The 15,113-nt window shown below is 43.4% G+C and overlaps 1 protein-coding gene across 4 annotated transcripts in view; it reads left to right on the top strand.

Annotated features, from left to right (window-relative positions):
• GNAS (GNAS complex locus) overlaps positions 1-15,113 on the top strand; it is a 270,305-nt gene that overhangs the window by 96,861 nt on the left and 158,331 nt on the right. Inside the window, exon 1 of one of the 4 annotated variants that reach the window (XM_075901131.1) lies at positions 10,824-11,966. The exons of 2 other annotated variants lie outside the window; for them this stretch is intronic. In XM_075901131.1, the coding sequence (XP_075757246.1) occupies positions 11,828-11,966 (139 nt within the window). In that variant the 5' untranslated portion in view covers positions 10,824-11,827. Of the gene's footprint in view, positions 1-10,823; positions 11,967-15,113 lie in introns of those variants that run through there. One more of the 4 variants, XM_075901132.1, reaches the window with a different exon arrangement.

The following is a 15,113-nucleotide window of genomic DNA, read 5'->3' as shown; positions in this document are numbered from 1 at the left end:
CTTGTATAGTAAGGATAAATCAGAGCAAATACAGGACAGGGAACAGATCAGTTGATTTAAACCATCTTTCCCATCGCTGTAGAATACATGACAGCTGCATACATATCTGAGCAGAGATGTGCAACTGTGGATACCAGCACATTTAACTTCTGCAGATACAGGTTTTCATTTAAAAAAATGAAAGTGTGGTGTGGGCACTCTGAACTTCTTAATGTGTTAGGATAGCAAAGCTTGGCAATAATAGCTAATTTACTTTGCAACAGCACTAGACAGCTACAGATCTTTGAAAAAATAACCCAATCCTCATTCAACACACCCTCTCTAGTTCCATCTCACTCCTCCTGGGAGTCCTGATTTGGTCAACATCTGCCAGGTAAGCTGTCCTTTCTACTGTTTCTCTCTGTAACCTGGTCTTCCTACATGCACTGTGATTGTGACCCTGAGGTGGAAGATGTTAGTGCCATATTGTGAGTTCCATTGTTTTGTGACCAGCATTTTGACTGTAACTTTCATTTCAGAGGGTGACCTTCATCTTCCATTGCAGCTTCCCTTGTACATTGCAGCCTCCATTTTGTAGTAGGGATTTGACCGTGTGACTGCCTCAGGAGCTGGCACAGAGCAATCTAAGACCATCAGCTTTGACTGTCTCCCAACAACCCACCCACAGAATCCCTGGCTGGGGGAGGGACGAGCTGGACTTCCTTAGGCTGGGCACATGACCAAAGGATCAGAGACACTATTTGAGGGGAAAGGATGTCTTTGAAGAGACTGTCTATAAACTCGCTCACTAAAATATTCAGGGGAGATGAACACACTTTTCATTCAAGTGTATATTCATGGAAAACACTGTGTGGCATTTGCCCAACTCTAATAATAACAACAACACACATGCCCAAGCAGGAACTAGGCCAAACAGGGCAGGGAACTAGAAATACAAAGTTAAGGCTGAATCCTAAAGAGGCAAGGCAGCAACATTAGGTCTCAAAATGTCTTCTAAACGATTGGTTGTATTTCACCTTGCTGGCTAGGATTCTTGCTGCAGCTACAAGATATTTCAAATAACAAAATCAATCAAATCTATCCTTTCTTGTGTGTCTCACAGCAGGCCGTGGTATGCATGCTCAGCACATGCACCCAGTGCTGCTTTGCTACAGATATACTCTCAAGACTGAAATAATTTAAAACAAAGCAAATAATGTGGCTGCTGAAATCTTCTTCTGGAAGCATCCTTAGGAGAGGCCTTCCTCACTGACCATTTGCATAGTACTGGTGTTGTCCTCTGTAATACTCATTACATCAGTTCACAGGTAAAATATTGCAAGACAAATGTGTGGCATGTAATTAGTGCCCAGTGTATGAAATTATAAGTGGTGAGTTATGTGGGCCAGTGGTGCCCGGTCACCAGGAATATTGCTGACCTTGAGTGCTGTTCCACCAAACTTTGGGGTCTCTCCTCACCAGCCTCACCTACTGCCCCTGCGTGCTCCCCACTCTTGTGCATCCCCCAGTCCTCCTGCTGCCCTTGGCAATTTAAAAGGGTCGGGGGAAGAGGAGAGGTCTCTGCTGCCACCACTGGCAGCACAGTGGGGCTAGAGTGGCATCTTGCCTGCTCACTTTGTGAGGCTGCCAGCATGTGCAACCCTGTGGCCTCTGGATGGCAAGGGGTCACCGTGTGTTGCTCCTGCTTTGGAGTCCTGGGAGGGAGGGAGTTTGATTTAGGGAGGCAGGGCCAGCCTTAAGAAAAATGGCACCCTGAGCAAACTTGTGTTTTGGTGCCCTGACCCTTGTGGGAATAGCACCACCCATTTCCCCTGGCATCCATGGGCTCCCCAATCTCTGCACCTCTATCCTATGCTGTCTTTACCACTAGCCCCTGTATTGTGCCCCCCTTTTCCCTAACCTCTGCACAGTGCCCCCTTCATCCCAACCCCTGTACTTACCTCCCACTTGTGCCCCTAATCCCAGCCCTATGCTTCTAGCATGCCCCGCCACCCTCCCTTCTTCCTAGTACCTTGCACCCCCTTTGCCCAGCAACATCTTTGCTGAGTTGCCCCCCACCCTCTGGCTATGGTACCCTGGGCATGGGCCCAATTCACCCTGCCCCAAGGCCAGCCCTGGAAGGAGGGGTGAAGGGACTAATCATCATGAAAATTTCTGCAAACCTGCTGCCCCTGTGTGAAATGCAACCAAGTGAGAACTCTTCATGGAGCATGGGATTGCCCCTCTTCTATATGCCAGAGGGGACTCAACCCTGTTTCAAGTGGATTGCAGCAAAAGGAGTCATAGGGGTGGAGGTTGCAGGAGTACGTTCTGCACCTACACTTTCTTGAATCTATTTACTCCAAAACCATACAGAAGACACAAAGAGGGGTAGCAGTCACTGTTCTGGTTTATTAGAAACCTGGGAGATTTTTCTCCAAACCATTTGTGGAGGTGTTGGGATGTGAATTCTATCTGACTCCTCACCTTTGCATTATTTCCTACACAAATCCTTATTCCTCTACATTAGTGCAGGGAGGGATGCATTTCTGCCAATGGCTCTTTACTAACACAAAGAAAGTGATACTTCCCCCCTCCATAGACGGAAGAGGACAGACTGCTGTACACAGACAGTACTACAGCATTCATTTGTGGCACATGCAGGAGGCCTAGTAACTAAGGGCTAAATGCGGTCAGGTGCAGAGCATCTTCCACTCCTCTTGTAGACCATACTGGCAGATTATGCCCAGCACCTCTCAGGACTGGGCTCTCAGCTGTGAAACTTGTTCAATGTTTATGTGAGAGAGCCTAAGCTAGAACAAGTTGACTGCTTCACAAGTGGATAGCCTATTCTTACTGAGACAAGAGCGCGTGCAGGGAGCAATGGAAAAACAAATTCTCCATTACAATACCAAAGAGCATAAAGCAAACAGGTGACATGTAAAAGAACAAGTCACTGCGTTTCTGCCCTGTTTGTTTCCTGATGGGGGATAAAGAAGGCTTGAAAAGTATGTATGTGTGTATGTTTCCAAAAAGAAAAGTCTGCTTCTTTGTTATCTTAAGTATATAAAATGTGTGGAATTGCTGGGAGCTCAGATGGGATCTGGGAGTTTTCTCGAAACATCCCTGAAAAACCAGGGTCTTAAAACATTAACAAAGCCATTGTTCTCCCAATTATTTGAGCAGATATTTGAGCTAAACAGGTATTAATTAAAACAAAACAATGTTCTGCTCTAATAAAGATCACTTCCTGTTCTCACCATTATCATTACTTATTTATTGTATTTATTTATTTTACAGTAGTACCTAAAGAGTTCAGCTAAGATGGAGACTCCATTTAGCTGGGTACTGTAAATAGCCATAAGAAATGGGCCCTGCCTTGAAGTGCTTTTAATCTAATTAGACAAACTTGGCATAGGATGGGAGGGGAAAGAGAGCCACAGGGAGAGAAAGTGACTTGTTCAAGGCTGCACAGCAGATCAGAGGCAGAGCTAGGTCAGGATCCTAGCTATCTTGAATATCAATTCAGTGCTTTGTTCACTAGACCGCAGTGCCTCTCCATTGACTTAATGGTTTCATTGCATGGCACCTCTGAAATTATAGTCCTGTCAATTCTCCGGTTATTCAGTGTCTTCCAGGAAAAAAAAATCAGCACAGATAAGAACTGAAGCTCTAGATCTGCATTTGGGTGCTGTATGAATACAGCTATGTGATGGGGGGCCTCAGTTTTTAATGTAAAAATAACAATGCAGGACAAATATATTTTTTGGATAACTCTTTCAGGTCTTCTGTGCTAAGAAACACAGCAAAAATGGAATTCTGTTTCCTTTGCAGGTCTCCTTTTATAATGGGTGTTGGTATTGAGAGTATTCTAGCCGTGTCACACTAAAACATGTATGCATCTAAAAAAGCTATTTAGAAATCCTCGTATACCCCTTCCTGTTACACACCATAAAATGAGAATTCTAGGTCAGTAATTAACAATAATATTATTTAGGGCTAAACTGTGCACTGCCTAAAGAACAGACTGCTATTGAAAATTGTAACTCAGAGTCATAATCTGCCTCTCAGATCATGGCATTGGAACAGTTTGTACAGTGGGGGTTGAGAGCCATTGAACAAAACTGTAAACCCTGTATATGATGGAAACCACTTCATCAAGGGGATGCTACAGTAACACTAGCACCATTTACCCACCTCTGAAGCACTGCAGAAACACTTAAGTGCAGTGCAATGATAAAAATCAAAGTGAGTATCTGCAGGCCAGAAATGGCCTCATTTGGTGAAGAAAGTGTGGTGGAAGATGGCCCATGGGGTGAACATTGAGTGAAACAAACTACTCCTGTGGAGGGGAACATTCCAGGCTTTGTAAGCAACATTCCATATGTGCTATATGGAGCACTGGGATGTAACTTAATGTTGCAGTTTCATAAGAAACATTTTACAAAGTTCAATGCTGAATGCCTGAATGGTTGGCAAATAAATAAATAATAAAAACGAGACGCTCAAAGAAGATGGGTGAAACTAGCAGAGGGAAGGCTATAATTTTGTGCTTTTATTATCATAATCCTGAATTCCTTAAAATCTGTTTTCATTTAGCTAAAGAGAAGCTGAGAAGTGGTAGGAGGAGGGTAGGCCTTGAAAAATAATTGTGGTCATTTCAATAAGTAGGTTTGGGGATTTTTTTTGTTAACTTCAGGTTTAGAATTTTTGTATGGAAAATTCTTCTGTTCTATGGGAGAGGGAAACATTTTCTACTAGCTCTGTTTGTTTTGGTGTATTCATAAAGGGGTTTAAGTTCTTTGGGGAAAATACTGTTGGCACATCTACTTATTTATTAGTGACATTGCACATTTTATTACACTCAAACACACAGATGGTTTCCTATTGAATAGGACATACCGTAGTACTACTTGATTATAGTTTCTTGATCTATCCGGGTGTCACTGGTGATAATTTAATTTTGACCTGATTTACCTATGAATGATTGTTGACCTGGTGGTGCTGGTGTTTTTTTATTTGTTTTTTGTTTTTTTGCTGAGGACTGGAAGGAAAAAAAAGTGCATAGGCTGCTAGCTCTGTGTCCAGGTTGCTTTGCTTTTCCTTATCAGATTATTGCTAGCCTCAAATGTATTTGTTCCCTATAAATTGGCTTGAGGTTACTCTAGGGTCCTTTGTTTACTATGCCAAAGGGCAAGCAGGAAACTTTTAAACTCTCTTTTCAAAGATTTTGTTAATTTCAAGCTCAAAGAATTTTGCATGATGAGGGCTGATGAAAGATGGCTGCATCTTGTATGTAGTAGTCTTGATTTACTGCCAGCGGCAATTGTGGTGTTAAGAGACCTCCTTCTAGGATTTGATCAGGCAGTGACAGTACTAAACAAGGCAAATAAAAGATGGACATGAGTCTAAATCATATCCTTAATTAATCATCACATCAAACTGGCAAGAAGGACAACTTGACTGGGGATTAAACATGTTGAGAATTGTAGGTCTGATCCTGCATTACTGAATCCCTAACCCAAGAGCATAGGTCTTTTATGCTTTTTGTATTTATCATGCTAAATAAAAAAGCCAGTTTTGCAGAAGAGAGAAAACATCTCTACTCAACACCCGAGTGTGTGCACAAACACGCAAGTATAGTGAGTGCCCTTAAAAAAGGGTCATATGGTTGAAAGATTCTACTGGTTTCAGAAATGCTCCCTATTTTTACAAAGGGGAATTCTCTTAAAACCACTGGAACATCAGGATCATGAACCTATCGGGCAGCTGCATAGTGCACTGAGTAACCATGGAACTCTCCCAAGGAAAACTCTCATTTCTGCTCAAGGGCCTAATCATGCTAGGTGCTTGGGACCAATGGAACTTGTTGGGCTCCCATTAAATAGAACTGTATGAATGAATTACTCTCCATCCCCCGCTATTGTAAATCCTCTAGAAAATCTTATAGCCCTAAAAACAACACTGCCCAAGAGAGGAGCAGATATAAGGCATCCTCATCTTTTCTTTTATACAAAGGAAACTGGATTTAGGCCTTGCCTTGATGGATGCTATGTTATATGTTTAATAGGGGGACTTTTTGCGGAAAAGCGTCCGTGCCAATCTAGACGCGCTTTTCCGCCATTTTCGCGATCGGGGCTTTTTTGCGGAAAATAAATCTGAGCTGTCTACACTGGCCCTTTTGCGCAAAAGTTTTGCGCAAAAGGGACTTTTGCCCGAACGGGAGCAGCATAGTATTTCCACAAGAAGCACTGATTTCTTACAGTAGGAAGTCAGTGCTTTTGCAGAAATTCAAGCAGCCAGTGTAGACAGCTGGTAAGTTTTTCTGGAAAAGCAGCTGATTTTCCGGAAAAACTGGCCAGTCTAGACACAGCTATGAAGTTTAGAGTTTACTTGTTTTAAGGCTGAGTCAAACCTGAATCAGAGAGTCTAAAATGTGACAAACGTAAGAGCAATTTATTTTAAATATACACAAAACTGTTGTCATCTGAGCACTATATCTACTCCTGAAGGAATTCTGTACCACTGCGTATGTGCAGAATTGATGTTCCCCACAGAGTTCTTTGCCTCTCTGCAGAAAAATTACTTTCTGACAGGGAAGCTGTAAGAGCAGTCATGCATCATTCCCTAGCGGTGCAGGTACATCGTTCAGGCACTTGGAGCAGCCAGTGGAGAGGTAAATCACTAGGGGACTGGAGACACCCCAGCCAGTGACTTCTTTCCCAAGCCAGAATCAGCTGCCAGGCCTGGCTGGATTGGAGATTGTAGGGAAAGAGGAAGTCCTGTCCTCTCCTAACAGTGGCTGAGGCATTCTTCCCTGCTTCCTGAGCCTCATCCCCTGCATCTAGAGACCCTTGCACCCAGACCAGCCACCACTAAACTGCCTGCATTCAAACTACCATGCTGACAAGCCCCACTTCCCATCACCCAGACCCTTCCATATCTGGAAGGGCCCCAACCATGTCTACCTGGAAGCCCCTGCAGAATCCCCATTGCCCCTGCACTTGGAACATCCCAGCAAGCAAATTTCCCCATATATAGACCCTCCCCGCATTTAGCGGCTTGTATCCAGATTCTTCCACACAGAATCCTCTCACCACACACCTGGATCCCCTCCCATACTGAGCCCCTTGGATTTTGCTTTGTTGAGCCTATTTGCCCCATACCTGGTACAGAGTGGCAAAGTCCCAGCATGTTACTGGGGCAGGCCCAGGCCTTTTTCTGTGCCAGGGTAGGGTGCAACCTCACTGCTGAATCTGTGTCCTGGGTGCACAGGAGTGGGACTGCATGGTGATCTCCCATCTTCATGCAGCCATGGCCTGCACTCCCCATTTCCTTCCTGGAGCCTCCATCTTTATTTATTGATAAATAAAACTTACAGATTTTTAGAATATTGTGTGCAGAATTTTTAAATTTTTGGCACAGAATGTCCTCAGAAGTGTATATCCTTTGGATGAGTGGCTTGTGGCAAATGATTACCTCTACCACAACGTCAGGAACAAAGGATAATTATGTCAACACCATTCTTCTAGGGATGTAAATGGGTAACCTGTTAACCAGTAAGCATCAGTTTTAATCAGGTGGTGCTTACTAGTAACCAGTAAACCAGCGCCCAGGCCGGCTGGAGCTACCCTCACTCACAGTGCACTGCAAGCTGCGGACTGCTCCAGCCTCATAAGGCCCACAGGTTAACCGTGTAATAAATAGAATGTGTATTGGTTACACAGTCAATATATTTATATATATTTTTTACATCCCTTCATTCTTCCTCCTTCCCTGGTCACCAATCTTTATCTCCTCTTAATCCCTCAACTCCTATCAAATTTAAATTGTGTTTAATGGGAAATGAGGGCATATAGCTCCATCCAGAATGAGGCCTAACATTTGTATTTGAAAACAGAGGGACTGAGTCTAATCTCATCAACACCTAGTGAAAGTAAACAGTAACTCTAATAAAAGTTACTCTAATAAAACTCAAGGGAGTTTAACTGAGGTGAGATCAGAATTGGACCCAGAAAGCTCTGTCCATTCGATTTAAAAAAAAAAAAAAAAAAAAAGACATTTCCCAAGTGTCTGTTCACATGAAAAACTGTTAATGGAGACACTGTCATCTTAAAACCAATTAGTTAAGAAAACAGAAAACAATAAGTTTATTAAGCAGTTTCAAGAACAATGTTTTTCTTTTGGTCTTTTAAAGCTATAATACCCATTTGTAAATCTTCATTCGACTGAAGTTGACTTTGTCCCTTTTACCTGGTACTATCCACCTTTTACTGTCATCAGTATCCTATTTCTGCGAAGCAACATGTTTCTAAGTCTCCATCACATAAGCATTTGCAGGATCAGGGCCATAATTCCTTCACAAGGTCATAAGAGGACCTTCACAATGCTTTTGTCACGCAGCAGCTCCAGAAATACATACCATTGTGATAATTTCAGTACACAGGTAATTCACATTTTGTGTTTAGAAAAGTGATCAGTGCCATTATGTACAAATGCAAACACTTTCACAGCAATGACTCACTTATCACTGAATGTTATACCACACTTCCTATCCAGGGAATTTGTTTAGACTTTTTCTGTCTCTATCTCCAATTACTATCATAGTTGTGTACATATTTGTGAGTACTTTGAGGCTGGGTAGGTATTCTGTTCCTGTCCTATGATTACTTTCAGATCCACCTTTCTGCAAGTAAGAGCAACAGCATAGTGCAGTCTAATACATAAAGATGACTTCCTGGATGCTTACCTGCATAGTGTAACTATGCTCCTGAAGGTGGTTGCCAGGATTTTAACTGGATGATTTACACTGATTTTTTTTTTTTTTTTTTGCTGTGCAGAATTTAATTTTCCAAATGAGGATAAATGAATTTACCTGAAATGAAGGACAGATATTTTCACTAATCACAGAGAGAATACAGTGATAAATAAGGTAGACACCCAGGTAAAAAAAAAAAAAAATCAGTCTGGCATAGATGCTATCAGGTAATCTTATCTATATTTTCATTTTGTGCTTTATTATTTTTAAATGCTTAACACATTTTCCCCTTTCATTAGACAGTCCCTGCTCTTTTATTTTTCTCTGGTGTTTTGAATGGAGTTGATCGCAACACAGCCATTTTTGTTTGACAACTTCAGCTTATGGAATGCCAGAACATCATGCCAAATATCTTTGCTTCTGTATCAACCTGCCTAACAGTATTAGCATAACTTCGTGACTAGTTTTTGCGGATACAAAGTCAACAGAAGGAACACAAATTTAGGGTTTTTTACCAAATGGCCCAAAGTCCTGCTAACCCTTATAGAATTAACTTCCTGCACTTGAAATTGTAAAGTTAATAAGATGCGCAAGTGTTTGCAGGATCAGGGCTACAGCAACAAGTTTTTTTTTCCCCCCCAAAATAACTCTTTGGTATTGACCTTGTAAGCTGCTCTGCAAAAACATACCTATGCCTCTCTGATGAAGTCAGTGAGGCTATGTGCAGCCTTCTTCCACCTGCAGTGAAAAGAAACAAATCCCCTTTCGATAAATGCTGGGGAGCTAGTATTTTACAAGAAGAAACACTAGTAACCTTTGTTTTTCAACTGCAAGTGTAGGTCACTTGTTTATGCTTTAATGTTACTGCTTGCTTTTGGTAGGGTATTTTAAAAATACTTTAAAAATAAATAAAAAATGGTTAGTTAGTAAAAGGCATATATGCAGGAGACAGGTTGCAGAGAGATGTAGTCCATGCCACTCTATAGTCCAGCAATATTATTTTAACCATGTGATTAGTCCCATTTACTTCAGTGGAATTATTTGCATGCTTAAAATTACACATCTGCCTCTGGTCCCAGGCCTGCAGGGACATGGTTCTTCATCCTGAGTTCCTTCCAAGATCAAAGTGTATGGGAGTCAAGTGGGAAATATTTGAGTAACTTTATTCACATAAAACCACTTACATAGTAAAGTTATTTGCTTAAATTAGTGCCAGGTGGACCTGATGTAGTTTAGAAAAGACAAACTTCATAAACTAAGAAAAATGTACAAATTCATGTTTAAATATAACTATTTAGTTTGCTGGCCTCTAATAATTATTTTATTTATAAAGTGCACAGCTTAGTTAAAATATGCATGAAATAAAGTTTATAAACCATAACAGAATAGTTATACCTCCAATCCAGCAAACGCTTTAGTACATTGTTTAATCATTAAAGTTATGCATGTACTAAATTATATGCAAGATCAGGCATAGAACATTAAAACATTATATTAATTAATAAAATTAAGATAATTTAGTCCTAAATAGGATAAAGCAATCACACTACGTCTTCAGTGAGCTGTAAGCTGCAGAAAGCCTTATGCTTTAGTGTTTGTAGGATAGGCCTGTAATATGCTTACTAGGAAAAGATAGTAGCTGTTTACACAGCAGCACTATAAATAAATCATGATGGAGGAAAAATAATAAAATATTTTACCTGAAACCGAGGGGGAAGTTTTTAGGAGGCAGAAATGGATTAGTTGGAACTTGACAGAGAAGCTCACATACCAAAACAGCCATGGGATTTACTGATCACGAGTGCTCAGGACCTTGGTTTTACTTATCAAACACTGTAAAGGGAAAATCCCGCTGTTCTACTTGTTTGAACTGTTTCTGTAGACAGGCCACCAAATAAGCAACTTCTGAAAGTGAAAAAAAAAAACAAGGCTCATTAAAAGGATACTTAGAATCGAGCCTGTCCCCGCAACTCGTCTCTGGGTCGACCCGTTGCTTCCGTGGGTGTTTGGTTTGAAGAGGGCGCCTCTAGTCAGCAACTCCTGACGTTTGGGTATCATGTGAATGGTTCAGTTCCCATGGTTCAGTGTGTGAGCTTGCTTGCCCCACCCCATCTCTCTCTCCCTTCTCTATAGATCTCAATAAATATCTCTCTCTCTCTCCCCCAGGAGAAATGCGAGAGAGAGTTGAAAATTAAATTAGGGGGAAAACCGTCTAGTGGGGGGATAGTTTTGCTTGGTGGGGGGGAGACCAAACAGGCTTTTACTTCTCTCACTCCTCCCCCTTCTTTCCCCCCCACTCCCTCTGTTTGCTGGAGAAGCCAAAGGATTCAGCAGCCTGGAAACCTAATGTGAAAAAGCAGCAGCAGCAGCAGCAAGGAAAAAAAGGGGGGGCCTTGGACTGGAAAAACCACCATTAGGGAGGAAGAAGCAGCGGCAACAGAAGAGGAAAACCCACACAGCCCGGAGAGGAAAAGGGACTCATTATCCAGCAGGGAGCTGGGGGTTGGATTGACCCCTTTGGGTGCTGCAGCCCCGTGGAGAGGAGGGAGAGGCAAGGAAGAGACACTTCTAGATTCCCTGTGATCAGGATTTGGGGAGGTTTATCCGTCTGGAGCCTGTGCCTTGGATCTAAGGAGGATTTTTTTTTCGGGGGGAGGGCCTGCAGCTGGATTTGTTTGTGGGGGAAGGGGAAACGGGTAGATTTTTTTTTAATCCGAACTAACCGGTGATCCAGCCGGGGGTACGGAGATCCCCTATTTTTTCCCCCTCGGGAAAGGTGTATTGAGGGGATCGGAGCGGGTCTGGGAGGGAGGGTGAGGAAAAGCGGCAGCTGCAGCTGCTGGGGAGGAGGCCCGACTCAGCAGCAGCAGCAAAGTCATCGCCATCGGCCCCCCCTTGGCTGGCTCCGCTCTCTCCATGTCTCTGGGCAGCGGCAGCCACAGCAGCGAGTAAAGGGGGGGGAGGAGGAGGAGGAGGAGGAAGAAGAAGGGAGCCTGGGAGAGTGTCTCCCTCCCTTCCCTCCCTCCCCCCAGCAGCCCCAGCCGCCTCCTGCCCCCTTCCCCTGGTCCCCCCGGCCGCCCCCGCCCCAAGATGGGCTGTTTAGGGAACAGCAAGACCGAGGATCAGCGCAACGAGGAAAAGGCGCAGCGAGAGGCCAACAAGAAAATCGAGAAGCAGTTGCAGAAGGACAAGCAGGTCTATAGGGCCACGCACCGGCTGCTCCTCCTGGGTAAGGGGGGTGCTGGGGAGACGGGCCCTGGGGGAGCAGGTCTGTGGGGCCGCGCACCGGCTGCTCTTAGTGGGGGTGGGGCCCTGGGGAGACGGGCCTAGGGGAGCAGGTCTGTGGGGCCACGCACCGGCTGCTCTTAGTGGGGGTGGGGCCCTGGGGAGACGGGCCTAGGGGAGCAGGTCTGTGGGGCCACGCACCGGCTGCTCTTAGTGGGGGTGGGGCCCTGGGGAGACGGGCCTAGGGGAGCAGGTCTGTGGGGCCACGCACCGGCTGCTCTTAGTGGGGGTGGGGCCCCGCACTGCCCTCGCCCTGGGGAGGGAGTAGATCTGTAGGGCCCAGTACCCCTGGGCTCTCCTCTCCGGAGTTAGGGAGACAGTGGCTCGGAGGAAGGTCTGGGCTACTCCCTGGGGAAGGTGGGGTGACCTAGGCCAGGAGGAGGTGTAGGGAGTAGGTCTCTGGGGCCACCCAGTGTCACTGAGGAAAAGGGGGTGTCGTGAGACCTGGGAGAAACAGGCTATAGCACTGCCCATTGAGGGAGCCAGTGCGAAGAGTGGTCTAGGTGGAGGGAAAGCGGGAGAAGCAGGTAAGGGCTTAGGGTAATGAGGGACTGGAGCTGGGGGTGGAGTAGGCCTTGGGGAAAGGAGAGCTCATGGACAAGCAGCTGTCTAGGCAGGTCAGTAGGGATGCTCCTTGGCTCCTGATACTATGTAAATGGACACAAGGAGTGGGTAAGCAGTTGGCATTGAGCGTCTGGAGGAAAGAAGCTATGGGAAGATTAACAGTTCTGGGTAAACGGGTTAAGGGGCTGGGAAAGATCAGGTCCCTGAGCCTATGGTGAGATGGGAGGGGAAAACAGCTGTAAATCTTAAGGGCCTACTAAGGCTCCTCCTAATAAGTAAGGGGGGGGAAGCAGTTATTCAGGGATGAGTTGTGGGTACTTACTGATCTCACTTACTATTAGGGAAGGAGGAATTAAATGGGCTTGTTGGGGGGGGGGGGAGGAAGGGAGGTCTGGAGGAACTTCCCCTCTGCAAAGCAGGGGATGGGAAAAGGGAAATACACCTTAGAAGGCATGCTGTGGAGGAGAGAGATCGGGAAATGGATTTTAAAGGAGGGGATACTGTGGGACAAGAGGAGGGGGGAGTGATTTGGGAGGGGATGTTAATCCTTGAGGAAAACAAGGAAAGGGATTGGGTGTGTGTGAATATCTGTGGTGTGAATACTGTGAAGGGTAATGTCAGGGTTGTGGTGGGAAACAGCCTATTTTTCAAAGGGGTCATGGACATGCACATTCTCCTCTATCGTGTTTGTTACCATTTTTTGTTGTTGCAAATAATTTAGTTAAATGTTCTGGGGAACATTTGTAGTTGGGTCCTATTTTAAAATATATAATCTATAAATTTTAACATCTAAGACTATGTTATTTGCATGTGTGGTATTTTTGAGCAGCTACAATTAAAAATACAGGTTGAAGTTTAAAGGGAGGCAAAGGCCCCAAAATTATAATTAAAAAAAATTAAGAAGAAAATGTTCCAAAGGCAGGCATATTGTTCTGAAATATATTAGATGAGATGTAAATAATGAGATGCTTGCAATTTCAAGTCACTATAGAGCATATTGCTTTTGACTGTATCCAGGGTTTCTTTTTGTGAAGAGGAGAGGTTGGCCCTTGGTAAAACTGAATCAGGTCTTGTGAAATGACATCTTATTTTTTGTTGTTGTGGGGTGCAGACTTAGATATCCATCCTCATGAGTGAAATCTTTATAGAGCAGATTAGAAGAGGAAAAAGGCATTTGGCGTAAATGGAGAAATAACTGGAAGAATAATTGTAGCATCCACTGGGCTTACAGGGCTGTTAGCGTTCCCATAGAAGACCCCTCTTTTCAGTACAATATGGCTTTCAGTCTGGGGAAATTTTCAGCCAGAGATTCAGGAGGCTGGCTGTAATATAAATATTCACACAAGAAACCCGTATAAAATTAGTTTATGTAAATAAGTGACAAGATGTCAAAAAATAGAAGACATTTAGCTGTGATGTGCTTTTAAAAACCTTTGGTAACAGAAAAATGTCTCAGCTATCTGTAAATGAAAACTTGTAGGCACTTTATAATAGGTATAAGGCCTCTTCATGGGTTTTTTTTTAAATATAAATGACCCAGATGTTGAGATTTAAAACAGTAGATGTCATGTATTTATGTGAAATCCATAACACGCATATACCATAATGTTAAAATGCTTGTCTTTGTATTATTGTCTTATGTTTATGCACTCTTGTAGAGCACCTGAAATCTATAAATAAGGAATTTGGTGCAAAATATTATAACAATAAGTTGAGAAAATATTAAGAATAATACATTGTCTAAATATACTCTATCTGATCTGTAATACTGTTCTTAGGCCCCAGTCCTGAAAACATACACATGGTAACCTTTCCTCTTATGCATAGTCCCCCTGAAAGCTGTAGGGTTATCCATGGTGGTAAAGTTAAGCACATATGTAAGTGTTTACTCTGTTGGGGCTTGTATGTGTTCCTAATGCTCCATAATGAACTACACATTTTAGAAATGGGGCTCATTCAGAGCAGTGTGCAAAGCTTCAACTTGGTCCACTGATGTTTTGTCTGGTCCAAAGAAGCATCTAATTTCTTGGCATGTCAGTTACACATTTTATATGCTGTTTTGACTCTTAAAAATGAAACTAGGAAAGGAAATTAAGAAACTGGAAGTCAAAATCTCTCCAAGGCAATTATTAGGAAATTCAATGTTAGAGTTTAAATTATGTTACTTAAAATACAGCGTAATTAATATCTCAGTAGATGCAACATTCATTGCAGCACAGTCTATTTCCAGTTGTGGAGATGATCCAGTTTCTACTTGAACTGAGAATATTCATGTTTTTGGTTAGTTTTACTCCCTGTCTTATCAGATGGTAGGGTGATTTTTTTGTTGATAGTGGTGGGTGGGTGGGTGTGTATCTTTGGTAGTTGTCTACATGCAAAGGTAACCTGTTTATAAACAGCTGATGAAAAGGGGAGAAAAAGGTCTGAGGTTTTGGGTCTGGGCAGCAAAATATCTAAAGCGGCTTGTTTGGAAGGAGAGCAGGGCTATTAAAGGCTTGGATGGAAGAAATCCAGCTTGTATGGTGGA

This window comes from Pelodiscus sinensis, chromosome 18, assembly GCF_049634645.1.
Source record: "Pelodiscus sinensis isolate JC-2024 chromosome 18, ASM4963464v1, whole genome shotgun sequence".
NCBI classification, from domain to species: Eukaryota; Metazoa; Chordata; order Testudines; family Trionychidae; genus Pelodiscus; species Pelodiscus sinensis.
The sequence above is the reverse complement of the archived record's forward strand: the minus strand, read 5'-3'. Positions and strand labels throughout refer to the sequence as shown.